The sequence below is a fragment of the Pieris napi genome, chromosome 8 (assembly GCF_905475465.1).
Source record: "Pieris napi chromosome 8, ilPieNapi1.2, whole genome shotgun sequence".
NCBI lineage: Eukaryota > Metazoa > Arthropoda > Insecta > Lepidoptera > Pieridae > Pieris > Pieris napi.
Window position 1 is genome coordinate 655,484 of NC_062241.1, and position 26,720 is coordinate 682,203.

A 26,720-nucleotide genomic window follows, 5' to 3' on the forward strand; every position below is an offset into this window, starting at 1 on the left:
AAATATGCTACAGAAATACGCTCTCGATTACTATTGATAATTTTCTCTCCCTGCTATCAGTCCCTGTGGCGCAGAGGATAGCGCGTTGGACTTCTAATCCAAAGGTCGTGGGTTCGATCCCCACCAGGGATGCATTTACATTTTTCATGTTTTAATTATTATTTAAATTCTAAAAAACATTGTAATAATTTACTTTTAACAAAACCGCCTTTTATTAAACTTGCGTACGAGTGATGAATAATTTTTTTATGTAAATTCAATTTTGGATATAAGCAAATCAATTTGTTATATTGATTACATACAAAAAGTTTTATAATAAAAATAATTATTAATCCTATTCAAACAATGTTGGTTTAGTTATACCACTCATTACCGAAAGTTGCAGGGCAGCTTTGATGATGATGATTGAATTTGTCTCCGCCCCAAATAACCATCAATATTAAAACACGAAAAATAATTGCGTAAATAGTTTAGAAAGATGTCTAAATACATAGAAAATACAACTATGTAGTTGCAAATTAAAATCAATTATACTAAGTTTAAACTTTTCACTTCAGCTAAACCTATTAATTGTTGGCGGTACAAAGTTTGCTGGGTCAGCTTGTATTTGATAATAATTTAAATAGGTAATTATTCATTGTAAATTGTAAATTATACATTTAATGTTTGCTCCTTCTGCAATAAACTTTTGCTTTTGATGCTTTATCGGACTTGACTACAAAATTTCTCACTTTTTTTATATATATCTTTCCAGCCTAGAAAATTACACTACAATAACTTAGTGTTAAGACTTAAGTGTAATGTTTCTTTTCCATAAAATTGTAATCCACTGCCTAAGGAAATAAGTATAGCCAGCTATTGCTTAGCGTAGAGTCGTAGACTATTATTATTTGTTCTTTTTTTACCCTCCTCAAAAAATCGATGGAGGAGGTTATCAATTCGACGTGTATTTTTGACTAACTAAACTTACTGAAAACTGTAAAATTAAAAAATAAAAGTATAAGTCAAACAGTAGAAGTCAATAGTCACCATTGAGAGTTGACAATTAACAAATTCACATTATTTATTATTTTAATTTTTAGATCTCGGGTACTAACTAGGAGTTTTAGATATACGGTTGTTTACATTTTCAATTATTTTGAGAAAATTGTACATATTTACAAAGGGAATAACAATGAGGCGACGAGCTGGTGTCGGTGCTATCCAGAAGCAACAGTTAGAACGAGAAAAGTATAGAGAAAAGGGTTCGGAAATTCAAGAAAATCAATTTTTACAAATGCAAAAGCAACTCGAGGTTTTCAGGGAAAATCTTGAAGAATTTGCAACAAAGCATAAAAATGAAATTAAGAAAAATGCACAATTCAGAAGGCAGTTTCAAGAAATGTGCGCTGCAATTGGTGTGGATCCACTTGCTTCAGGAAAAGGCTTTTGGTCTGTGCTAGGTTTGTCATTTCTCATGTTTTTTAATTCCCAATCTCATAATATTGTTATTACTATTACGCATTTCAAAAAAATTTACTAATTTTTATATTGATGTGTTTAAAAATAATTTAAATGTAATCCACTGATAACCTCATAATTTTAGGTATTGGTGATTTCTACTATGAGCTAGGAGTTCAAATAGTTGAAGTGTGCTTAGCTACAAACTACAAAAATGGTGGGCTTATAACGCTAGAAGAATTAAGGACAAAATTAATAGCTGCACGGGGAAAAGCTAAAAAACATCAAGATATAACAAATGAAGATTTGTTAGCTGCAGTAAAAAAACTCAAGATATTTGGAAATGGGTACATATTCCTAAAAATAAATAATGAAAAAGTCTATTGTTTTATTAATGATGAGGTAAAAATCTAATAAAGATTCTGCTTAATGGTTCATGATAATTATTTCAGATTTACTGTGGTTTCTATAGGGAAAGGAAAATGGTTAGTGCAATCTATTCCTGGAGAACTTAATCTAGACCAGACTTTAGTTCTACAAAAGGCAAGCTCCTTAGGAACTGCGTGGATATCTATAAGCATGTTAACTGGAGATTTAGGGTAAGTATGATGGTTGTAAATATACCTATATATAACGCTATTGGTAATCACGGTATAAGATTTAAATATTTTTAGTATTTTGTCAGAGCCAAAGTGATTTAATTTGTATTTTTAGGTGGAATGAAACAAGAGCAGAAAATGCTCTCAATTACATGGTTAAGGAAGGTCTAGCTTGGGTGGACAACCAGGACCCTAAAGAGACTCTATTTTGGTTCCCTAGTATGTTTTCTGACTGTGTTGAGGCTGCCGCTGCATCTTAAATAAACATCTTTTTTTTTTAAATTTTGGTATAGATGGTTTAATAGTGACACTTTGAAATTAAATACTTTATATTGTTGTTATATCAACTATTTCTTCAGTATAATTTTAACTTGAAATGTTTTAAATTTTTTAATATTGAGCACCATTATAACTAAAGTACTCATAATATGACTGTCACATCATGTCTAATCTATCTAATATAAACTTAGAGGAAATTGTAAGGTGACAAATCCATTTTAACTGATGTAGTTTTTATACTTAAGAAAGGGGGTTAAATCTACACAATAAATTTTTAGTTTGTTTAATTGTATAAATGTAAATATTTTAAGATAATGTGTTGTATCTATTTATTGCTCACAAATATTAACTATGAAAATAAAAAACTTGAATTACATCTGGTTAAATTTTATTATTGCACTTTAGTATTATAATATAGTGTTTTATTTGTACAGATTAATGTATACTTTACAATTATAGCTATCATATCTTGCCTTTATTCAAGCACTCAACTACAAAGAAAATTTTAATAAAAATTATTCCAGTGGCTTACTGTACTGGCTCACATTAAAGACTTTTTATTTATTTAACTTTTACACAGTGTTATTTAACTCTGGTGGTTATTCCCAGCAGAAAACCTTATAGATAACAATTAGGAATGGACACTGCACAATGATTAATAATTGTTAGTTTTAACTGTTAATGCTATCAGTTGAACTGCTATGAGGTAGATTTAGTTGTATCCTTAATTCTTTGTTCTCCTTGTACAATGCTTCAAGTTTCTTCTTTAATTTATCAGTCATATCTAGATATGATTCCTTCCATCTATAATTCAGGTTATGAATTTTATATTCACCTCCATGGCTTAGTGGTTAAAAAATCCTCTTAGACCAGCAAAACAGTAATTGTTGTAAGTAAGTAAGGGTTGGCAAGGACAGAAAGTAAAGTCTGATTATTTCTTCTTAAAGTATAGTTGGGGTGTAACAGGACTTCCAGCTTTATAACTTTTATTTTTCTTTTGTAATAATGATAGAATTAATGGACTTAATAAGTAAAAAATAATGGATGAAAATGAATGTCAAAATGTTAATTCTAACATGAAATGCAAGCCATTAAGCTTGTACAGTAATTTAGCATAATGAGGGTAATGGGTAATTTGCTTGAAACTGATTTCTTCAGTGCAATCATCATAAGAAATAATAAAACAATATATGATGAAGTGCAAGTATGTTATATAAATGAAAACAGTGGATTTTTAGAGAGCATCTCTATTCCTATTTATGAAATCTCTTATCCTCAGATACTTACTTCTTGTTCAGTTCCATTTGATTTTCTAAATGTTTATTTAATTCCAATAGTTCTTCTTCTTTAGTTGATACCATTCTGTTAAAATATTGTTTATTAACTGCCTGCCCTACATAATCACCTAATAATATAATATAGGAACATAGATTTAAAAACACTACTTTAGGCTTAGCTGTGTCCTTGATGACATCATATTTTGGAGTTTATTTATCATTCCATGTGTCTCGTTTAGGGATTTTTGGAGATGCTCCACTTGAATTCTGAAATTTTTATATAGTATATATACAGCGTGGCCAAAAAGTCGTGGATCAAACGCAAATAGGTCATCAGCGGCGATAGATGAGGTCATCAGCGGCGAAAAATTGTTCTACGGGAGGTCTCTAAGGTCAACTCCTGCAGAGTTATGATTTATTTTGGTTTTTATATGAAAATTGACTTTTTTTACTAATTCTTATTAAAATTCGAAAAAATATACACCCTGTATCTTTTTCATAATATCCACTAGATTGGTACTAATGAGTTCTTTTTTTTTTTTTTTGAATGGAATCTCGCTGTTGGCCTTTAGGGCCTTTACAGCTCAGCACGGGCTGGTTGGCGAGCGTAGTTCGGCCAGAAAATAATGAGTTCTTGCGTTAGACATACTATTTATAGTTGTTTATTGAGTGTATTGAAGATTATATTAAGTTATACGATATAAAATTTTTTCAAATCAAAACTTTTTGTTTATTTCGGACCTCACTGTGAAAAAAAAAATACTGTACCGAAAAGTGACCCTGTATTACAAGTTTTGGCGCATTTAATATGGATTCTGAAAAGGTATTACACATGGCCATGAGTCGCTCTAATATCTTTCTAGGACGATAAAACAACAACGATTCGGTCTTATGATAGATTATTTATCTACCTGTGACCAGTACTTTGTGAATCGGACTAGATTCAAAAAATTGGACAGATGGCTGGAGGGTTACGTAGGAATTTGATTAGACGGTGCAGATTAAGTATTACGGTCAGAGTCAGGAATTTTGAGCATATTTTTTTGTAAAATATTTTGTTTCCTACAAACAACCATTGAGAAATAATTGTTTAAATACAATTATTATTTCACAATCGTTGTTTACAATTCTTCCTAGAAAGATATTAGAGCGACTCATTGCCTTTTCAGAATCCCTATTAAATGCGCCAAAACTTGTAGTACAGGGTCACTTTTCGGTGGAGTAATTTTTTTTCACAGTGGGGTCCAAAGTAAAGAAAAATTTATGATTTGAAAAAATGTTATATCGTATCACTTAATACGAGGCATGCCTTTTAAGTTCTGTCGTTTCCATATTTCCCGGCAACTTTGAATTTGGACCTGTACTATATTCGAATGTGTTTACATTTTGAATCTCAAAACAGTTAAAAGTATTAGTGCTCGTTCAGACACGGCGGGAACCGCGCGATTTCAGAATCGCATGGAAATCGCGCGGGTCTTATTTGTATGAGTTATGAAGTAATCGTTCAGACATACCCGCGCGGTTAATCAAACCGCACGGTTTCCGCAAACCAACCGCCAGAAAATAGAATCGCGATACTCCCGCGCGTTTCTATTACTATGGAGTCTGTCTTTACTTCGCGTTCATTAGCATTGCGGGCACCGCGCGATTAACACGTCATAACAAGAGCACCGTGAGCTCGCTATCGCTTCGACACTGAGTTATTTATTGATGAAGTGGAGAGTTTTTCTTCTGGTAACGCTTGCCCTCATATGTGTTTCAGAGCTTGAAATATCTTCCCTGATTAGTTCAATGAGTTCATCAAAAGATTTTATTGACATTCTCAAATAGTCGAAAAATTTTCTCTCAAACATTCTTAAATTGGGATATAGTGTTACAAATTTACCATGTGTCAGTCGATCCTCTCTGAATCTGCCTTTTCTTTATTTTCTGTATCAACCACAGACACGTTAGTTACTCTTCGACTTCCATCTTGAAACTGATCGCTAACTAACCGCCACTGTTTGAACAGTCGCCATTTTTGCGGTTCAAACCGCACGATCTGACAATCGCGCGGTTCCCGCTGTGTCTGAACGAGCACTTAGGGTTAATGCTATTGTTTAGTCACAGCGTCGATTTGAATCTGTCAAGTTACGTACGAAAATGAATCTTTCTAAGGAAAATGTTAGTGCAATAATTTTCTACAACTTTAGAAGAGGCCTGACACGGCTTCAGTGTTTTGAAGAGCTAATATCTGTGTTCAATGATGAAGCCCTATGTCTGCGGACTGTCAAACACTGGTATTTAGAATTCCAGCCTGGACATACTAGTGTTAGTGACCAATCTGGCGAAGGACGCCCAAAATCCGCCTTTACTGAAGAAAACATCATTGCTGTGAGACAACTAATTCTCGAAGATTGTCATGTGATGTATCGAGAGATAGAGGCTCTATTAGGCATCTCAGGGACAACCATTCAGAAGATCTTGCATGAAATGCTTGGTGTGAGAAAGCTAGTTTGCCGTTGGATACCGCATCTGCTTTCCGACGATCACAAGGCGGCCCGCGTCAGATGGCGTAAGAAAACTCTGCAAAGGTTCAACCGAAGAGAGTCAAATCAGGTCTACGACATCATCAGTGATGCCGAATCTTGGATCTATGCCTACGATCCTGATTCCATACAACAATCTACAATCTGGGTCTTTCAAGACGAGCCAAAGCCGACTAAACTCGTTCGTTCTCGAAGCACTTCAAAGAAGATGGTGGCCACGTTCGTTAGAAAAACCGGCCATGTCGCGACTGATGCACTTGAAGATCGTAGAACAGTTAACGCAGAGTGGTATACTACAGTTTGTTTACCACAAGTCATCGCCAAACTTCGAAAATCTAACTTAAAGCGGCGCATCACCCTGCACCACGACAACGCAAGCTCACACAGCGCTCGTCAAACAATTCAGTATTTGAAGCTGGAAAAAGTAGAAATTCTTGACCATCCTCCATACAGTCCTGACCTAAGCCCTTACGATTTCTTTACATTTCAAAAAATTAAGAAAAGTCTTCGTGGTCAAAGGTTCCAGTCCGGAGAAGAAGCAGTCGACGCTTTCAAGTCAGCCATTTTGAACACCTCCACTTTAGAGTGGAATTAATGTTATAATAACTGGTTTAAGCGAATGGAAAAGTGTATTAAGCTACGTGGTGAATACTTTGAAAAACAATAAAAAGTACTATAAGGTTCTAGTTGTGTTTTTTTCTGCAAACGACAAAACTTAAAAGGCATGCCTCGTATTATCTTGAATACACTCAATAAACAACTATAAATAGTATGTCTAACGCAAGAACTCATCAGTACCAACCTAGTGGATATTATGAGAAAGATACAGGATGTAGATATTTTCGAATTTTAAGAAGAATTAGTAAAAAAAATGTCAATTTTCATATAAAACCAAAATAAATCATAACTCTGCAGGGGTTGACCTTAGAGACCTCCCGTAGAACAATTTTTTGCCGCTGATGACCTCATCTATCCCCTATTTGCGTTTGATCCACAACTTTTTGGCCACCCTGTATATATTATGACAAAAAATACACAATGTTCTGAATATAAAATTTGATAGTCATTTGTTTTATTGAACATGTTATTGATGATTCTGCGGTAACTTTCATGCCATATAAATTTCCTCATCCTTATGTCTGTCTCTTAATCACAGTGTAAACACAATTGACAGAAAGAGACGAAAGTTAAAGAATGGAATTTTAATGAATAAAGGAACAAATCAGCATAATAGTTTTCTTAGTTTGGATCTGCATCTTTTTTACTGAGCCCTAGAGGTTTTTGAGTTATTTAGTATAAGTGTAAATATTATGCAACGCCGGACTCCAGCATGTACACTCGTATAGCCACTACAAAATTTCTATAATGATTTGAAAGAGCTGTTCTCTTGCGATCTTCCGGTTGTACCATGCTAAATAAATATGCTAAAAAATCTAAATAAACCGAGAAATAAGTATAGCATTTTAAAATAATAATAAAATAACAAACCCTTAATTTTTATTACCTATATTAGTATAGACATAACACAAATAAATCTTACTTTAATTCCTCGCACTGAGTTTTCAATAACTTCTCTTCCCAGTCCCTCCGTTTCGTTTCTCTTGCAAATGTATCCTGAATTCTTTGTATGTCCAAAGCTAACGTCTGCTTTTCGCATACAAGTTGCATATTACGCCGCTCTGAACATAACTAAAGAAATGTAATTTTAAAAATATGCGACTATCGCATTTATGTTTTAAACGTAGAACGTTAAGTTCTCATGTTCGCTTACCACTAAGCGGGGGTGATTAGTGTATACTACAGACTACTTCAGTGAAAACAAAATAGTTTTATTATATTACACTTTTCTGTCCTCAAAATAGTCTTTCCCACAATAGACGTATAAAAGACAATATTATCGTTGGAAAGAAAAAAAAATGTACACTACAGAGTACAAACTATTACTGATCAAACGTCAGGGTAGTTTTGTAATATGAATTCCGAAACTATAAAAAATTCCAACATTTAAATAGTACAGTTCATCCATCCTAAAAGAGCTCGACCAGCCTAACCACGAAACGGCCGGCCCGGAAAACCCCAATGTCGAGTCTGTCGAATCGTTATAAATAGGTACGATAATCCCTGTATTTGTAATTGCATCCAGAATCTTGATAGTACTAAATAACTTACCAGTTCCTGAAACATGGTTTCAAGTTTTTGTTCAGCGATCGCCAGCTTCGGATCTACGAATTTGGAATTCTCACTTTGTTGCTTTATCATGTTCTCATTAGTCGTTTGTAGAATTTTGATTTCCCTAAAATTTTATCAGAACTATAAAGCATATGAAGGAAATAAAACAATTTTGCGAATATTTGGAATATAACTTAAATAAGAACATATAAGTAACAAAAATATGCACATTTAAAATACCAGTAACAAAATACACCAAATAATATTTAAGTTTCTAGTATCTATACTGTACCGTAAAGCTTTGTTCAATAAAAGTCCCTTTTCGACGAGCTCTGAATCCAAATTCCTGACGTGTTCAAGCATATCGGTTACTTTCTCGTTGTACTTTTCTTTCACATCATCAAGTTCTGATTTGAAACTCTCTTCTGTCTCACGCTTTACTGACGCTAGGGCAAGTTTTAATTTTGTCACTTCCTCTGAAATATTTTATATTTCAAAAGTATAGAAGATATCCTTGGGGTCGTTCAAGTATTACGTAAGCAGATTTATCCCCCCCCCCCTCCTAGTCAGCAAAAGTACGCAAAACTCCCAAAAATAATAATACGTAAACGTATTATTTTTTTGTACGAATCCTCGAAATCACCGTCTTCGTTTTCAAGCATAGACAATTTGTGGGTATATTATTATTTTTATTATTTAGTATATTATTATTTTTGTTTAAATAACTGTTTCCGGCGCATGAAAGTGGTTGGGGAGTTATTATTCTAAAACTTTAAAATGCAAAAATTTGGAAATAATCGATAAATATAAAAAATCCATTTTTCTTAAAAAAACTATTTTTTACGCAGAATGTCACATCTCTAATAACCAATAGAAAAGGGCCCGTGGCATTTTGCCAGCCCTGCCATCCTATTGTTACGCCACTACGAGGAACCGGTCAATAAAAAACACAATGTTTATATATTTATTTATATAACTTCACCAATTACATGATTTATGTACTATGGTACTTAATGTTCTAATGTATAGAAATATCACTTAAAAGTGATTTGTTAAACGACAGAATATTTTGTATTATGAATATTATCTCAATAACAATATTTTGATGCAATCATATTAGACAATTATGTGTATAAAACTAGTGGCATTATATTGGAATATTTCCATTCAGTTTTTAAACCAACCATCCACTACAATATCAATCCGTAAATAAAACGCTTAATTATATTACAATACTACAATATTGCTACTTTATATACTTAATTAGACTCCAAGTCGTTCATTAAAGTCTTTATAATATGCTCGATTAAATGTATACTTAAGTACATTTAACATCATCGATCGACTCTGAGCGACAGTGAAATTTATTTTTCAAACATTTGATTTTCTTTTCGTAGGAGATTTCAGAGGTGGTAGATCAGTCTTCTTGCTCTCTCTCGTTTTCTTAGCTTTGGGTTCATCTTCCTTCTCTTCTAAACTCGATTTCGATTCTATGCTGAATTTTCTCTTCTCCACTTTCTCTTCCGTGTCTTTCTCCGTTTCCTTATCTATGTCTTTAATTGCCTCCATTGTGTCATTCGATGTGTCTGTATTTGTGTCTTCTTTCTCCATGCTTTCAAGATCTTTGTTCTCTTCTTCCTCGTCTTTTGCGCTCTCTTCGTCTGCTATTGTGTCTTCCTTCTCACTCTTCTCTTCTTTCTCAGCTTCATATTCATTCTCCTCCTTTTTCTTCTCCACTTGCGGCTTCTGTTCTTGCTTCTTTGCATTCTTCTTCTTCGGCGTCTTTGTCAGGATGTTCGCTATCTTCTTGGGTTTTACGGTCTGCTTCGCCTGACTGTCTACTGAGTTGGTAATTTCATTCGCCGATTGAACGGCTGACTTCATCGTGTGAGATGTCGGCTGTGACATTTCTATGGGTTCGAGGACCATCTCCATGACGTCCACTTGGGACATTTTGCTGGTGATCTGTTTGAAGTGCTCCACTCTTTCGGTGAAGTACTCGAAGAAGGAGAGACCTTCGGGGGGCGAGAAGAGTTTCTTCATGCTGTTGTAGATGACGTCCGCCTGCTTCCGTATCCGATGCGCGTGTTTGCTGAAGAGGACTGCCTCCGCCTCGCTGAGGTCCCACGAGGCCGTGTTGCCCACGTACGCGCGCATGCGCTTCACGGTCTCGACGCACACTGGGTGCTTGAGCAGCATGAGAGGCTTGGTGTCCAGTTCCAACAACTCGTCCAACAACTTCAGACACATTTCTGTGTCTGCCTTCTCTAAACACAGACAAGTTTTGATTTTCGCGTCCAATTCCATCATTTTTACTTCCGTCTTCATGAATTGGAGTCGGGATTTCTTATCACCAAGATCCTTTTCCTTGTCCAAGAGCTCCTTCTCTTCATCGTTCAAATTTAACTCCATAATAAGGTGTCCAGCCACAGATTGAGGCGTTATCTGACCATGCTCTAATTGCAGTTTCATGGTGATAGCATTCGCCGCCTGTTGCTTGTCCCATTTCAGCCTAGCACCCTCATTCTTGAAGTTGGTTGGCCTTGATTGGAACAGCTTGATACCAACATACTGTCCCGATGGCAGATATGCAATCAATATGTTCTCCTTATCTGTCACGTCATAATTAAAGGGTTCTTTTAGATCTTCAAGTTCCGACTGTAAAGTAACACGATAGTGTTTACACGGCTCGTTCTTCCCATCCTTTTCTGGAGTCGGTGAAATCGCGCGTTTCTTCTTCGCAGCTGGGGCTTGCAACGCCGTGTTCTCCTCTGTATGTTCGTCAATGTATCTCTTAGGCTTGATCTTCCTTCCGCTTCTACTAACAATTTCCTCGTCCTTCTTCTCTTCTTCCTCGTTCTTCTTCGCTTTCGGTGATTTTACTTCCTTCTTCGGCGTTTCCTTTGCTGTTTTAATCGACTTTTTGCCTTTAGTCTTAACATCGTCAATGACTAATCCAACGTCCGATTCATCAGCTAAAGTGTCATTTTGTGTCATATTAAGCGTCGACTCATCCGCCATCGTGTCATCAGCCGTCGTCTCAAGGGCCGAGTCATCTTCATGCGTTTCATTGTTCGTTGGTTCATTCGAAGACGAACCAACAACCTGCTCCACCGGAACATTATTAGCGAAGTCATATTCGATCTGTTTTACGCCATCATTAAAATCTCGCCGTTTAACTGTTTTAGTCAAAAATTTATCTTTATTCTCGGCGTAATCGAAAATCATATTTGGCGGCAGGTTAGCTGTTTCAGCCGTCCCATAAAAATACACAAAGTATTTCTTTCCATTTGGTCGTTGCACTCTTGCAGGCCACGCTGGATATCCTTTCACTTTAGCGAATATAAAGTCTCCCGCTTTATATTCCCTAACTTTTTTTCCCACCTTCATTGCTAATCAAAATTGATATATATTCACAAAATTTAAACGGCCACAGCGTTACACTCAATAATTCCCACCGCGGTATAACCAGCGGCACGTAAGTCTAGCGCTGGCCGATACGTGGAGGGGATTGCTGCGCATGTGTACTGTCGCGCGGGGGACAAAATGCGACTGCGACGGTAATATGTGTAAAAAAGTAAATAATTATTGTTGACGTAATCACCAAATAAGATTTATAACACCGTACAGTAATAACTCGTGCTCTTGGGAGACGACAAAAGAGTAAATAAACAATGTTAAAACATTAATTATTCTTAATTTGTTAATAGACTTCTGATAAAACTTCTTTTTATTATTAAGTAATAAATGACCTACCGACTTATTTATTTTTTCCGCATCTACTGTGTACTTTTTATTTTTTTCTATTATGTGAACGTCATATTACAAAAATCGAACCCAAGTCCTTTGAAATAATCTAATATATAAAATTCTCGTGTCACAATGTTCGTTCCCATACTCCTCCGAAACGGCTCCACAGATTCTTATGAAATTTTATATTGATATTCATTAAGTCTGGGAATCAGCTACTATCTATCTTTCAAACCCCTAAATGATAAGGGATGTCCACCCCAAAAAAAATTTTTTGATAGTTTTTTAGATTAGTTTTTATTTTTTATGATACAACATATAAAAATACATGCTGCCCCTAATTTTTACTCCTCTACGATCAACCCCTATTTTTCATTTGCTAGTTAAAATTTTATGACATGAACTCTGAGGTTTATATAGAGAAAAATTCACAGAAAAACCTAAAAAGTTTTCATTCCAGACAACCGAACAGTCTCAGCAATGCATAATGTTCCATGTTGGTATGTACGAAGTTCGCGGGGGCAGCGAGTAGCGCTATAAAATATGAATACTTTAACACTTACGTGTCATTTCATATATGCTTTTCAATGCTTCATTTTTCTGAACAGTTACAAGGTCAAACAACTGAAGTGCTTCTGCCACCTAAAATATATTGAATCTATAGCTGTAACAGATATAACAGATCTTCTTCTTCGACGTTAATCACTGAGGCTACCATGTACATCAAACAGGTATCGCTATATCCCAGATATTTTTTATTCAGTTTGAATCAGAATCTATCAGAATACTTACCTTTGCTTTCGCTTCTGCTTCCTTCTTCACTCTATCAATTGCATCTCTTTGACACATCGCTAGTTGATTCTTTATATCTTCATTAGTTTTCTTCTCTGCCATTAAATTAATTTTATATTCTTCTAGTGCTCTTTTTGTTTCTTCTGCTTTAATCTCAAAATCTTTACATTTCTCTTTAAAACCTAGAAGTTCTCTTTCCTTATGTTTTATTTCCGATTCATAATTATTGCACTCTGCAGATATTTTCTTATAATTTGTTTCTAATTCAACGTAATCGGATAAAGCAGTTTCTAATTTTAATTCTAATTCCCGATTTTCATCTTTGAAATTCTGAAATGATTTAATTTGTGCAAAAAAATCTACTGTTTTTAAAACCAATTTAGATGATTCTAAACTTAAAATGAATAAATAGTTATTCAGACATTTTATTTAAAACAGATACAAGAAAAGTCATCGTGGCTTAAACTTCTAATGCGCCTGCTAAAAACTTATAGCAAATATTGGATTTTGTAAATGACGATGTTATGTTCAGGTCAGTCAGAGCAATTGAGAAGGATATATATTAACAACGTTAAATGATAAAAAGTAAGATCATGAATATATGCTTACCAGTTTCCCAACTCTGTTGTCGTAGTGTTGGTAAGTCTTTAGTTCAGTATCCAACGCTTCTATTGTCTTTTGAGATGTCTGCCAGAGGACGTGAAGAGAATCTCTTTCCTGAAAGTGTCAAAATCTTAAGACTTATAATGTATTTAACACTTGATTCCATTATAAAACCAGAACTGTAAGAATATTGTAATAATGCATTTACTTAAAAAGGCGTTTACGATATATAGTGTTTGTAGTTACAACTGTATATCCGACCAATACTGTAACTTTGTTGCGTAACATTAAATTTTGTTTCATCGACGATAAACTTGTTTCCCACCAAAATTACACCCGTGGGTTTATAAGTTGTTTCACATATAAGCATGAATACATCGTATAAGCAGAAGTCCTGAAATCGAGTATCGTCAAGACAATAGTATAATTGTTTAATGAAAATCATCAGTGAATGAGGGGAAAAATTAGTTTGCACCATGTCATACTTAGAAAAAATAATGAGGAGGTAATGAGAAGATATTCACTAAGTTCAAGTCGCAACTTAAGAAAATCAGTCTATTGATCTACTTTTGACGGTAGACTGTTTACCTTTGTAAGAAAAGCAACTTGTCTGCTCAAATCTTCTAACTCATGGCTTTGTTTGTTATCGTAGCTCTCTTGCGCATACTGTAACTTCTCCTTCAGCAGTGTACCAACCTGCTGCGATAGCTTCTGATTGTCAGCTATTAATGTTCTTATCTCTTGCTCTACGGCAGCCTGGTTTTGCTGAAACCAGACTACATAAATTATCATAGAAATATACAGAATGTTCTTAGTTGATTTTTACCTTGACTTTAGCTAACATACAACTTTACATGTGTTTCGATACTTAGAGCATGTGTTTCAAAGTTTTTATTATATATTCAACTTAGTTTTCGATTCGTCAAATTCAACTTGATTGCGGTAATACTTTTTTCATAAAAGTCTCAATGTTTTTAAAATCTAAACCACAACGCACAAGGTTTACCACATGCATTGGAATGAACGAGGCTTAAATAAATTATTCTTTAAACTCACCCTATAGAAATCCAGCTCAGATTGTAAGTTTTCGATGGAAACACTCTCCATATTAATCTAATTCTCATAATAAAATTATATATGTAACAAAAATGATTACAAAATATCTTGAAAATAGGTTATGGTTTACATTTCGCGGGTATGTTTGTCATGCGTTGCTAAGCAACCGAGACAAGGTGTTTCTGTAATTAGATGGAGGCCACACTAAATAAAAATAATTTTTTAGACCATACACAATACTTTTTTTGGTTTTATCCTTAAACAAGTTGTTACAGAAACTTTTTTTGTATATAAAAAATGATATATACACGTTTTCGTTTCTCCTAAAATAAAGGCTACTAAATCTTGAGAATTTACACATTTATTATGGCAACTTTTAAGTTTTGTTGTCAAAGTCAGCTGTTAAATGTTTTGCTACAACTTATAAAAATCTGGACGCCGATATTGAAGTCGTAATTATGTAAACAAATGTTTAATAATGACTGTGAATACTTTCGGTAACTTTATTTTGTCTAAATCGAATTAATATGTCGACAAGGTAATTGTGGTAACATAATAAGTATTATTATTTACATCTACATAACTGTGTACTTCATTTACGCCTAATTTATTTTACGTATTAAGAACGCTTCAATGTTTTAAGATTATACTTTGATATCGAAGAGCATCAGTGGCCATTGGTTTATGATGATAAATACAATGTATCGTTTTGCGGATTTGAAAGATTCCATATATTCGACGCAAAGAAATGGCGTAACATAGTTCAGGTAAAATTCCCATTAATATCAGGTTTAGAGAATCGGTATATCGCACGGATTTAAAAATACGTTGATTATTGTAGTTTTTGAAAGAGGCCAAATTTATAAGTGCCGACTGTCTTGTGAAACCAAAAGAAGCCAAGGAAAATGATTTGATTGTGGTTCATACAAAGAAATATCTGAAATCTTTAAAGGTAAATATTGTAAAATAAAAGAAATACTTACAGATTATTAGAATACAAATATTTACTTAAATTTTCAGTGGAGTGCCAAAGTTGCAATGATAGCCGAAGTACCTATAGTTGCTTGTGTACCAAATATACTGGTGCAACATGCTTATTTGAAGCCTATGAGGTAAGTTTTGGTACATCAAAGATATTTTTTATTTAACAAGTTAAAGTTACTGTAAAATAATATGTTTGCAAAAACACATGGTAAAGGAAAAAGTAAAAATTAAATTAATATTAAAGTATTGACCTAAGTTATCTATGGCAGATAAAAAAGTTTCTTTGCTCTTTACTAGGTTACAAACAGGTGGATCTGTGTTAGCTGGTAAACTTGCTCTCGAGCGTGGGTGGGCAATAAACATTGGTGGTGGTTTTCATCACTGCAGTGGTGATAAGGGTGGAGGCTTTTGTCCGTATGCAGATATCACTCTACTAATAAAGTATCTTGTAATGTATAGAAGTGTACAGAATGCAATGATTGTGGATTTGGATGCTCATCAGGTATGTTTAAATAGACAATGTGTGTTTTTAGTGTGTATTTTTTTTTGTTGATAAGATCCTGAATTGGTTTTATATAAAAAATAATAATTAACAATAAAGAAAATAAAAAACATACCTTGTTTTAGAATTGACCCCAGTAAGGTATATGTGTTTTCGTCACACTTTAGGACATAAATTATATTTTGTGTCATACCTGTTTGGATAAATCAGTATTGGCTAAACTAATTTGTTCTTTGTTGAAAAATCTCAGTATAATAGAAAAAGTGTTTATACTTCTTAGGGAAAGGAGGATGCAAGTACATTTAAGTAAAGTTATTACATCACTTCACGCCGGTTTACAGTTCCTATGCAAATAATACCAGTATTGTTACTTTTTGTTAATCCCTACTACAAAACTTCTAAATTATTTTAGAATAAAAAACTATGAGGAAGTAGCTGGTCAGATATTCTTGAGAATTTTATAAAAAGTCCTCAACACTGATGCTATAAGTATGTGTATAGGTATGTTATTTAAAGCTGGCGGCTTCAACACATTTATACTTTGTGCTTGTGTAGTGTCTGTGAATAAGCGCGAGGCGTTATGTCAAAGTCTGTCAAACTGAAATACAATCACAAATACATCATGAAAAGACTGTCCGTCTCTCTCGCGCTCGGTCAAGCTTATGAGTATAAAAGAGACAGTTATTGTTTTGCTTTTGCTACTGTTTATGTTGATCTTTACTATACATGTTGATCTTTTTTCAAACATTACCAGGGCAATCTCGTGAAATGGTGCACAATGTTTTTAATTATTTTAAGCATCTTAATAAAAACAGTTTAATGAAAAAATGTTATATTTCATTTGACATGAGATGCTGAAAGCTGATTTGATTTTTTTTTTATTTGTTGAAAGCTGGGTTCACCACCATACTCCTGAATCAAAGCAACAGTCCAAACAATGGAAAATATCTGGATCACCTACTCCGAAAACGGCTAAGGTCGTTTTGTCGACCAACAAAGTCATGGCTAGATGGAGCGTATGTCGAAAAATGTAAAATTATTTACACGAACTACTCTTTCACGTTCTTGGTCTGGCTTAGAACTTTTGGATCCACCTTCGTATGCACCTAATATTTATATGTATTTGACACATTTTTATTTATTTACAACCCACCCAACCTTACTAAAACCAGAGTGGACTAAAATATATAGCTAGGCAAAAAAATCATATTTTGAAACATACTGTATGTGAAATTGCATTAGTGTGAGTACTGTGAACCCGCCAGCTTTCGATAACCGACCTATATGGACCGTTTGTACAAGTGTAATATGACATATTATAAAAATTTTCAGGGTAATGGTTATCAGCGCGACTTTCTTGGTGTCCCAGAAGTTTACATAATGGATATGTACAATCGACATATTTATCCCAAAGATGAGGAAGCAAAGCGAGCAATTCGGAGAAAAATAGAGCTTGGCAACAAAGTCGAGGATCTTGAGTATATGCTTAAGCTGAGAAAGTGTGTAACTTTGTTATAATGTCAGCTGTCCAAAATTTATGTATAACCATTTTTCCAGAAATCTATCCATGTCTTCCGGACATTTAAATTGATCAAATGTTGGCCAAATAGCTACAATTAGTTACATTTAGCCATGCGAATTACTAAAATGAAGTAAACTAAGTTTTTAATGTACTGTGTCCAGTGGCGTAACTATACCATCCGGGGCCCGTGGCAAATTCTTTTGATGGGGCCCTATCAGTAAAAATCGTCACGTTGTACTAGGTTTAATTTGAATAAACTTCGAGATTTCAGCGTACTCAATCACACGTTGTATATGTCCGACTAATGGTCATAGGCCTCCTCTCTTAGGCGAGAGGGAATGGTATGTAGTCCCCACGCTAGCCCAATACGTATTGGAGACTTCACATTCATCCATAGAACATAATATCTCTTGGGTCGGGGGCCCGTGGCATTTTGCCAGCCCTGCCACCCTATTGTTACGCCACTGACTGTTTCATAAATGTTTTTTATCTAATCAGCCAATACTTAAGAATGGAAACTAAGACTTTTAATATTATTATTCAATTATGGCTTTACTACTGGCCGCGGTGAGCCTTAATTATTATAAAATTGTTTCAGGAACTTAAAAGCGGCATTAAACGAATTTAAACCAGATATATTGGTTTACAATGCAGGCACGGACATACTCGATTCAGACCCCCTCGGTCACATGAGAATCAGTGATATTGTAAGTATAATATTAGGCAGGCAACGCACTCGTGAGCCATTTGGTAATGTGTGTATCGACGGACGGCGGTATCACACAACATCAGGTGAACCTGCTGCCAGTTAGGCCTCTGTTCCAAAATAAAATCGGTTGTCTGTAAACTCGGTTTACTGACGATAGTTGAATGTGACAACGTCATAAGAAAATGCTGATGAAATGGTTCCATTTTTCAAATGAAAATTTTAATTTTATTTGTTTGATAGATATTTTGTATGGATATAGAGGAGGTAAATGGAAATCACAATTGAATTGATCAAGTTACTTTATTTGTACGCATAAATACAATTACATATATCAATTTTTAACGAACGCTGCTGAATGCGGATGCCTATTGTGCCTCTTTGTCGCTCGTTCCGCGCTCTCGCTTGCACTTCAAGTCTTAAATGGAACGCCTCAGAGTGAGGTAACGCCGCATGCGTCACGTTTTTTCGTGCGTGCAGCCGGCTCCATCGAATTATAAGACGTTGTCACATCAAAAAGATAAAAGGCCAACCGACTTCTAAAAGGCCTATACTTCCGAGCTTACGAGTATAGATGGTGTAAAAATTGTATTTATGAGTTAATTACATATCATAAAATTTCAATTAATAGAGCGCTACAGTACCGCGTTAAACCAAACAAACGATTTTGACTGGGTCTGTCATATGTAATTTTCTTAAATGTTTTAAAAACATGTAAATGTTCTAGGGTATAATCAAAAGGGACGAATTCGTCTTTGAGATATGCAAGTCGAATCAGATCCCAGTTGTGATGCTGACGAGCGGAGGGTACATCAGACGGACAGCGAGGATCATCGCGGACTCGATAATTAATCTGAAGGCTAAGGGCCTTATTGGTAATGAACCTGTATCCAAGAGTTGTGGCGATTAAGAGTATAAAACAGATATAGAATAGTTCCATATGGGAATTAAAGTAGTATTTGATTAAAGTCTTATTAAAAGGTTTTTAGTAAAACAGTGTAATAAGACTGTTTTTATAATTATGGAAATTAATCTTTCGTATATTTAAATATCTCTAATATTATTTTTTAATCAATAGTTATGGAATTTAAAAAAAAAATTGTTCTGTGCACAAAGCCTTCATTAAATACAGAATTTAAAATTTTATAGTTTTTAGCATGGGCCTAATTATAATTAAATTAAATTGTATTCGAATATTTATATTTGCTTATCAATAATATACAATAAGACCGTAGGATATATTTCAAAAGTATAAAAAATTTGAAATTTTATTAATCTTGAAATTAGTACAAATCATAATTGAATAGAAAAAAGAAATAGATTTGATAATAAATTTGAAGATCATTTCAATTTAAAAAAGTTAAAAAAATACGCGAGCAGTGTTGAGCGATAATTATGTCTAACAAATTTTGGGTTGTGCTGAAACGTTAAATTAAAAAAACTTTAAGGAGTTATTTTTGTACTTCAATGATTATATTTTTCGGTTTATGAAGTATGAAGTACAGCCAAAATTAAGTCCCAAAACTTTTTTTTTGGGTTTTGTAAATTATGGATGGATAATATGCTGGGTACTGGCTAATAAAGCAAAATATATTATTCAATTATTAGCTTTAGGTAGTATTTTGAATGTGATATAAATGATCTCAGTGTGCCAAACTAAAGCAAATTTAATTTGCAATATACATTTCATTAAATTAAATTGTAATATTCTTAATAAATATTTATCGTCTATAACACTTGTTTTATTCATATTTACCAGGTGAGTTTAAATAAATTTATCCTTTGACCATGAACAATTTAATAGTAAACAAAACATTGCATGTTACATTCACAACAATTTTGAAGCCACTCACTAAAAGTAACAAAATAATTCTACTAAAATGTTGCCATATTTATCTCGTAGTAGTGTTAAACTGGGAGTAGTAATCGTCAGTCGGAGTGTTGTTGTAGACGACTTCTTTGTAGTATTTCTCTTTCTCTTTTTGCTGAAGAGCCATCAATTGATTTTCCTCCATAAGCTGGCGAGCGATCTCCCTAAAATATATTATTATTTAAAATGGTAATTCTGCTTTTTTACCTTAATATAATCAGTATTGTTTTAACTTTCATGTAATAATTGTGGCAATTAGAACAAAATTTTAGAAAAAAATCTGCTAGCAGCGTTCAAGCGCAGTATTATTACAGAGAAGCACGGATGGGGAATGGCTTTTCTTTAAATTACCCGGTTCTGTAGATAATAGGTTATAATGCCAAAGACAAAGTTTGGACTCCGCTATGTATACCTTCTCTTTCGTTGGTCAACGATGTCCTGAGCCGCCACCTCTCGTTGTATGGATTTTGCGAGCGCCTGCCATTCTGCTTCCATCTTTTCTTCACCTTCGCGTTTTGCCTTAAATTAAGTGGTGAATTAAATTGTTATTCTACGATTGTGATGTGTATTGAGAAATAACTATACAATCAGTGACATTAAAATAAAATAAAGTAGTTAAATACTAGACTAACATTGCATTAAATAATAAGTCAACGTGTGAGAATTGACTCACACTAGTCTATAATAAAAATGTTGTGTATTGTGAATGGTAAAAACCTTTGCGGCAGCCATTTGTTCTTTTTGCGCAGCATAAAATTTCTTCAACTCTTCCTGATTCATCCCCTTGTACATGAAGCCAATGGCCCTGTCAAGGAATAGTAATTACTACGAATTATGAAATAATTCCTATCATTAGAAACTCGTCAATATAGTCAATCAGGGAGTGCCATGGAGGTGATTTCTCAGGAGAGTTAAAGCCAGTCTTATAACACAGTATTTAAATTGATTTAGTTCAGAATAAGAGGGTTAGAGTCTGACATGATGTTGAATTTCAAAAAATAATGAAAGCATAAAAGTACTATACTTTTTAAAAATCTCCATTTAAAAAGTATAGTATAACAATTTCATTAAAAAGGCAGTTATAAGTCAGTTACTTAAGTAGCATCTAAATGCCGGGTCAAGTAACTTGACCTATTTGTACTTAGAACGAAATTCGTAATTCGCAAAGTACTTAATACGAATACAACCTGTTCTTCCCGAGGGCACTCTTGGCGACGTCAGGGTTCTCAGTGAGCATATCCGATGTTAGATTGTTATACATCTCAGCCGTGTTGTCGGCATCCTCTTGCTCTTTCATTATTTGCTCCAGCTGTTTCTTTTCAGCTGCCTGATGAGTTTAAAAGACGATGTAACCAATGCATATACAGCATACAAATTTTATGAGAAACCAAAGGTTTTTATTGTAATTTTGTCATAGAGCTAATGTTTAATTTAGCAATATTTGTGTTGACAAGGAACTGTATTATCTTTATCTGAAACTGTTATATTCTGTACTCACCAATGCTTCGTTGTACCGTAGGTTGGCCTGTCCCAGCCGATATCGACACTCTCTCTCCAGTTTATCTAATTCACTTGCGCGCGCGTCTCTTGCTTTAATCGCCATCTGGAGAAAAATCATGTTTCGTTAATAATTTTTCTATTTATTCTCTCCGGTTTTCATTTCAAATTTTATTATTACATGAATTCTTATCGCACAGAAATAATAAGTGATACATATGTGTGTAGTAGAAAGCCAGGACTTGAAACATTACATATTAAATACAATACTTAAATAAAGTATTACCATATAGGCAGCTTCAGCAGCTTTTCTCTCTTCCTGAGCTGCCTTTCTCTCCTGCACCTGCTGTTCAAGCCACGCATTCTTCTGTTCCGCCATTATTTTCTTTCTTTCCTCGTACTCCAAATCTTCACCTTCAAATCTGGAGAAATCCCAAGAAAATCGAATAAATAGAATAGAATCGAAATAAATTTAATATTTATTTCTAGAGGTAATTCCTGAGCGTGGGAAAGGTGTTAATTCTGTTTTATTATCAAACTAGAGGTCACGACAGGCGTTGTCCTGAACACACGTCTTAAATACACAAAAAAAACAGGCAACGGACTTTCGAGCCTTCTGTGAGTGCCCATAGGCGGCGGGTCCATGGGCACTCACATTGCCACTTAACAATTATTATCACATAACATCCTGCCCGTTTGATCCCTGTTCTATAAAAATTTTTTGTCTAATTGTAAATTTAAACCAAACTCGAATCCACTTGAACGCACAAGAATCGGTTCGGTTTAGAAGGAGTTTAATTACAAACACTTGCGGAAAAGATATACAGTTATATATACATATATAAAGATATGTGAAATAACAAACAGGAGTCCAGTAAACCAATAATATAACTATTGTAATGTAAAATTGTTGTAGTCGATATACCTACGTTTTATTTTAATTGACACGGTAGCCTATTTTATTACGTAAATATTAAATGTAATTTGCAGAAATAATTTGCTAATGTTTATTTATGTTTTTGGTTAAGTTAATGGAATAGACAATAAAGGTTTCAATTTACACACATTGCACCTGCTGACACCTGTCCATGGACGGCAAATGGCACTTTTTTCTACTTAGAACGTGCGTGCTTCTTAGCCCCTGTCTCATAAAAAAACCTACTTCTGAGCGCTAGACATCCCCACTGGTTCCCCATCAGACGCTCTCGGCGGCAGCTGAACTTTCAAGACATCAGGGTTGTTGAGATCGAACTCTCTGCGATCTTCCAGTCGTTGGTAATTCTTTCGGAACTCGTCTATTTCTACGTTAATCCGGCGCCGCTCCTAGACATAAAATAAAATATGTAGCTTAGTTTAAATCCTTGAAAGGTTGATTATAAGTCTCCTAAGGTCCTTCTAATGATAGTGTCGGTTTATAAACACAATTACCCACTTGCCTTAATAGTGAGTATTAAGGGAAAAGAGATAATGTTCGTTATAACTAACTTCACAACAAAACAAAACACTATTTCTAAAAACAAAAAAGTATCACTTAAAAACGCCATTTGCAATACAACTAACAATTCATTTCCATTTCAATACCTCTTGTTCCCGTGCTTCAAGTACCACCGCTAAATTGCTGTCTTTGATCATTTGTTTAGCAAAGGCAAGATTATTTTTTTCCTGTTCATCTCTCTCAACTCTTTTCTCAGCCACCTGCCGCTCCAAGAACGGTAGGTCGATCTGTAATTTTATAATGTTGTAACTTTGGTGGTTGTATTGGTCTTGTACCAACGCTTCCAGCTTATAATAGTCACGAGCTGGTTTATAAATTAGTAGGGCAATACAAATTATAATATAATAATCTATCATATTAAAATTGATTGTTGTAGTGTTTAGATTGTGAGAGTGGGTAGTTTTATGTGTTATTAATTCTTTAGGTTGTTCGTAAATCGTAATACATATTTTTATTTTAGACAATTTTGCTGAGGGTGGTAAATAATTTTTTTGACACGGCCGATCGCCTCTTTATTTTAATTTACTTTTTGACTCCCGTTAGTTTTGTGTATAACCTAGGTTTGACACACTTGAAAACGCGTCGAAATTTTCCAATTTTATTTATTAATTACGCCCTCAATTATATAATATCTTGTGAGTGCTTGTGCGTGTTGTGAGCTAGGTTACTTAAAGGCAAAGTATGTGTTATATTATCAGTCTAACCTCTTCCATTGTTCTTATCTTAGTATTCCCTTATCCTAGGACTGACAATTGTGTGCCTGTTTTTGTGATGTCAAGGATATTTCGTATGTATTAGGGCTTTGTATTTATTGTTAAAAATTATGAATCAACAGTAATGGAAACGTTCTTTGTGATACACGTTCTTATTCGATAAAACCACCATCACATATGATGGTGGGTAGTGTAGAGTGTGAGATTGAGTATGACTCAATCTACAGAAAAAGGTAAGAGAAGACGAAACGCTTCACGAAGTAAATGGTCGTAGTAATGGAGTGGAACAGGTTTCCGAGATCTTTTATTAATTAATTAATGGAATAGAAAAAATTGTACTTACACCAATCTTTCGATTTCGAGCATTGAAGATCCTTGATCTTCTTTCCAACTCGCATTGTCTCTTTCTCTCTCTATTTTGGGCTTCTTTCCTGTCTTGTTCGTTAGATATTTGAAGTTTCATCATTTTTAATGCGAATAATAATCAGCTAAAAACACCAAGTCAAAAATATTTCTACAAATGATCCAACAACGTATGTTGTCATGGTTACCAGTGATCGATTAAGAAATCTTAGAACGTGAAATGATTAACGAGTTTCGTTATATGTTATACTTGGGAAATACCACTTGGTAGGCACCTCAGTTTAGTTGTAGCCTGTCTAAAACTGATCAATGTAAGATTCAGTGATGTCTCTGACTATGCCTCATTCTTTGTGCGAGCTAGAAAATTAAATGATTAGTACGTATACAACGTACGAAAACAATAAAAGATAGGGAAAATCAACTGACAAGAACGAAAGTGAAGATCATTTGGTAGAAATTAAAAAACTGGCAACATCGCGATCTGTGTGGCGATGACCAATGTGCGTAGTAAGCGGTTAGCGCGCGATACGCCGCGCCGCCGCGCTTAAGTTGAAGTATGAACACGGTAGAATACGGACGTTAGTTAGACAAGACGTATTTTTCATAACCTTGAATTGACGTAGACGTAATACGCGCGTGTTTGATTTCTAATAGTGTTTTTTAAGTGTTATTTTGTTTATTTTTAAATTAAAATTTTAAACTTGTTATTGTGTAATGTGACGGTCTGAGGTGACGGCATGACCAGTGTATTGAAAAAATCTAGAGGTACCAAAGGTAAATCGGAATCAATGCAAGAGGATTTACCCTCAAGATGGAGTGTCTCCCAGGGGCACAGAGCCGAAGATGCAGCAAAACTGGTTAAATATATCGATGACAACGTTATTGGCAAAGGAAACTCTTTTTGTGGGCCGTTCGGACGCAGAAAAGGTAGGTTCTCGGTAAACTCGACTTGTAAAAATTATATTTTTTATATAAATAATCCAAGATGTTATAAAGTTTGTTATTAAATCAAAAAGCTATTGTTGAATTCGTTTCCGCATAACAGCTGGTGTATGATACTGATAAATATTCCGAGGCTGAAACACTCATTGTTTACGTGTTCCGAATCAAATGTTTGTCACATTTATTTTTCTATTAGCGCGATAAAATTCTGTTCTATCTAGCCATATATTTCCATTCTTTACAACAAGGGACAACAAAGAAGAATGAAGACTTAGGTTTTTTAAAAAATATTAATTAAATAATCTACATATAATATATACTTATTCTTTGCTGCCGAAAATGTTTTCTCAATAAATTCTAGGTTTTATTATTAATATAAATAAGAAATAATATATAATATAAATAAGAATATAATATAAATAAGAAAATGAAGACAGTGCTAAAAATTCATCTAATAAAACTATTTTTAAATTAATTGTAAATGTAATTTACATTTCAGTAGTAAACATAATATAGGTTGGACTATATATTTACGTAAAAGTTCTAACAAACAATTAGGTAATTTCTCATCTGTGTCACGCGAAAAAGCAAAATTTTACAGATTATAATGTCCCTAATAAAAAAAGACGCCATTACGATTAACTTACAGTAAATTTTAAAAATAGAATTGAATTTACATAATCATTATCAAAAATACGTCCTTGTGTAGAGTGTGAGTCGAGGCGGCTTAATCGCGCGTTGTCGTTCGAATTGTTTGGCGATCAATTAATTACACATACGACACTGGCATATTATATTTTATTGTTTTTCGTTTATTGTTTATCGACTCATTATTCTTATTAAGGTTAGCAAGTATTTGTTTATAGGTGAGGCTAAATAAATATTTTAGCTTGGTTACTAGTCTGCGGAGAACTAATACGACTACGCTTTTGGATTTATTTATAATTTATGATATAGTTTCTTTTGTGGCTCGGTGAGCTAGATGTCACAAACTATGTACTACATAGAGTCTTTGTACACACGGACTTATTACAGTTTGTGGCTTTGTTCTGAAACACTTGTTTCTTTCATTGGTATAGGAGATTAAATAGAATTAAAAAAAATAAAAATAACTTGAACGTGTATATTCAAGGGGCATAAGGTTTCTATGAAGAAAATATTTTGGGATGACAGTGCCAAAAATCACTGTTAATATAGTGATGTAACAATTACAATCATATAGTCTGTATGTTGTGTTTGCTTAAAGATACAAAGAGAAATGGCAATATATTCCTATGTCGTTATCAGAGTGTGTCGAAAATAAGTTTCTTGCATTCTTCCATATTCAATGTCATGGTAAGGTTTTTTACACTTGAATTTTATCAAGAAAGATATTTTTAAGTACATATATAAACAGTGGAGTAGTATCGTCTATATCATGAGTCAGTTAACAGTTATATATATAACGTACTTCTAATAACATTATTATTCTAATATGACGAGATTATTATTCTTGCTCCACATACAAATCAACGTAAGATTAGTTTTTTTTTATATTAACAACATGTAACTGTAAATAATGTACTGTAATATAAACTGCTTACCATATATGATTTCAAAAGCTTTGTAAGCAAAAACGCTTACAAAAAATGCT

General features: G+C 34.0%; 7 protein-coding genes and 1 non-coding gene across 10 annotated transcripts in view; 5 read left to right on the top strand and 3 right to left on the bottom strand.

Annotated features, from left to right (window-relative positions):
- LOC125051465 (ankyrin repeat and LEM domain-containing protein 2 homolog) overlaps positions 1–168 on the top strand; it is a 29,657-nt gene extending 29,489 nt beyond the window's left edge. Inside the window, exon 17 of the mRNA XM_047651750.1 lies at positions 152–168. The gene's annotated coding sequence lies outside the window, so the exon portion shown is untranslated. The remainder of the gene's footprint in view (positions 1–151) is intronic.
- Positions 60–132, top strand: Trnar-ucu. Its single transcript has one exon. It is a non-coding gene; the product is annotated as a tRNA-Arg (tRNA).
- Positions 169–1,098: 930 nt separating the features above from the next.
- Positions 1,099–2,302, top strand: LOC125051895 (vacuolar-sorting protein SNF8). Its single transcript, XM_047652511.1, has 4 exons — positions 1,099–1,442; positions 1,586–1,787; positions 1,893–2,039; positions 2,155–2,302. The coding sequence occupies exons 1-4, from the start codon at positions 1,175–1,177 to the stop codon at positions 2,297–2,299; spliced, it is 762 nt and encodes a 253-aa protein (XP_047508467.1). The 5' UTR covers positions 1,099–1,174; the 3' UTR covers positions 2,300–2,302.
- Positions 2,303–2,689: 387 nt separating this feature from the next.
- On the bottom strand, positions 2,690–14,646 carry LOC125051892 (CAP-Gly domain-containing linker protein 1-like). Of its 2 annotated transcripts, none has more exons than XM_047652505.1 (11): positions 14,494–14,642; positions 14,026–14,202; positions 13,444–13,551; positions 12,835–13,164; positions 12,606–12,684; positions 8,585–8,768; positions 8,293–8,416; positions 7,664–7,812; positions 3,764–3,862; positions 3,606–3,680; positions 2,690–3,122 (listed from the first exon to the last, which is right to left on the bottom strand). In XM_047652505.1, the coding sequence occupies exons 1-11, from the start codon at positions 14,542–14,544 to the stop codon at positions 2,990–2,992; spliced, it is 1,509 nt and encodes a 502-aa protein (XP_047508461.1). In that variant the 5' UTR covers positions 14,545–14,642; the 3' UTR covers positions 2,690–2,989. The 2 variants fall into 2 exon arrangements, with proteins under 2 accessions (XP_047508461.1, XP_047508462.1); XM_047652506.1 differs by having other exon boundaries at positions 2,989–3,181; positions 14,494–14,646.
- On the bottom strand, positions 9,248–11,854 carry LOC125051891 (PC4 and SFRS1-interacting protein-like). Its single transcript, XM_047652504.1, has one exon. The coding sequence runs from the start codon at positions 11,680–11,682 to the stop codon at positions 9,664–9,666; it is 2,019 nt and encodes a 672-aa protein (XP_047508460.1). The 5' UTR covers positions 11,683–11,854; the 3' UTR covers positions 9,248–9,663.
- A 226-nt stretch (positions 14,647–14,872) lies between the features above and the next one.
- Positions 14,873–19,941, top strand: LOC125051894 (histone deacetylase 11). 2 transcript variants are annotated; one of them, XM_047652509.1, is made up of 8 exons: positions 14,873–15,031; positions 15,137–15,260; positions 15,335–15,445; positions 15,514–15,605; positions 15,775–15,979; positions 17,312–17,478; positions 18,100–18,208; positions 18,935–19,941. In XM_047652509.1, exons 1-8 carry the CDS (start codon positions 15,021–15,023, stop codon positions 19,115–19,117), a joined length of 1,002 nt encoding a protein of 333 aa, XP_047508465.1. In that variant the 5' UTR covers positions 14,873–15,020; the 3' UTR covers positions 19,118–19,941. The 2 variants fall into 2 exon arrangements, with proteins under 2 accessions (XP_047508465.1, XP_047508466.1); XM_047652510.1 differs by lacking the exon at positions 15,335–15,445.
- Positions 19,942–19,988: 47 nt separating this feature from the next.
- Positions 19,989–24,554, bottom strand: LOC125051893 (RIB43A-like with coiled-coils protein 2). The gene is made up of 9 exons (XM_047652507.1): positions 24,126–24,554; positions 23,156–23,296; positions 22,737–22,897; positions 21,861–21,996; positions 21,576–21,680; positions 21,265–21,404; positions 20,795–20,882; positions 20,490–20,596; positions 19,989–20,241 (listed from the first exon to the last, which is right to left on the bottom strand). The coding sequence occupies exons 1-9, from the start codon at positions 24,246–24,248 to the stop codon at positions 20,100–20,102; spliced, it is 1,143 nt and encodes a 380-aa protein (XP_047508463.1). The 5' UTR covers positions 24,249–24,554; the 3' UTR covers positions 19,989–20,099.
- A 115-nt stretch (positions 24,555–24,669) lies between these two features.
- The window catches only part of LOC125051890, a 73,712-nt gene continuing 71,661 nt past the window's right edge, over positions 24,670–26,720 (top strand). Inside the window, exon 1 of the mRNA XM_047652502.1 lies at positions 24,670–25,072. Coding sequence (XP_047508458.1) covers positions 24,883–25,072 — 190 coding nt within the window. The 5' untranslated portion in view covers positions 24,670–24,882. The remainder of the gene's footprint in view (positions 25,073–26,720) is intronic.

What these genes read in the sequence shown, in the direction of transcription:
- LOC125051895 (XM_047652511.1), top strand. Translation starts at nt 1,175, where the DNA reads ATGAGGCGACGAGCTGGTGTCGGTGCTATCCAGAAGCAACAGTTAGAA. An exon ending in AGGCTTTTGGTCTGTGCTAG is followed by an intron (nt 1,443 to 1,585) that starts GTTTGTCATTTC and finishes TCATAATTTTAG; the next exon opens with GTATTGGTGATTTCTACTAT. An exon ending in CTCAAGATATTTGGAAATGG is followed by an intron (nt 1,788 to 1,892) that starts GTACATATTCCT and finishes TAATTATTTCAG; the next exon opens with ATTTACTGTGGTTTCTATAG.
- LOC125051891 (XM_047652504.1), bottom strand. Translation starts at nt 11,682, where the DNA reads ATGAAGGTGGGAAAAAAAGTTAGGGAATATAAAGCGGGAGACTTTATA.
- LOC125051892 (XM_047652505.1), bottom strand. Translation starts at nt 14,544, where the DNA reads ATGGAGAGTGTTTCCATCGAAAACTTACAATCTGAGCTGGATTTCTAT. An exon ending in CTGAGCTGGATTTCTATAGG is followed by an intron (nt 14,203 to 14,493) that starts GTGAGTTTAAAG and finishes GTCTGGTTTCAG; the next exon opens with CAAAACCAGGCTGCCGTAGA. An exon ending in ACAACAGAGTTGGGAAACTG is followed by an intron (nt 13,165 to 13,443) that starts GTAAGCATATAT and finishes AAATCATTTCAG; the next exon opens with AATTTCAAAGATGAAAATCG.
- LOC125051894 (XM_047652509.1), top strand. An exon ending in TATATGCTTAAGCTGAGAAA is followed by an intron (nt 17,479 to 18,099) that starts GTGTGTAACTTT and finishes AAATTGTTTCAG; the next exon opens with GAACTTAAAAGCGGCATTAA. An exon ending in ACATGAGAATCAGTGATATT is followed by an intron (nt 18,209 to 18,934) that starts GTAAGTATAATA and finishes TAAATGTTCTAG; the next exon opens with GGTATAATCAAAAGGGACGA.
- LOC125051893 (XM_047652507.1), bottom strand. Translation starts at nt 24,248, where the DNA reads ATGATGAAACTTCAAATATCTAACGAACAAGACAGGAAAGAAGCCCAA. An exon ending in CTCGAAATCGAAAGATTGGT is followed by an intron (nt 23,297 to 24,125) that starts GTAAGTACAATT and finishes ATAAAATTACAG; the next exon opens with ATCGACCTACCGTTCTTGGA. An exon ending in CTGCTGAAGCTGCCTATATG is followed by an intron (nt 21,681 to 21,860) that starts GTAATACTTTAT and finishes ATTTTTCTCCAG; the next exon opens with ATGGCGATTAAAGCAAGAGA.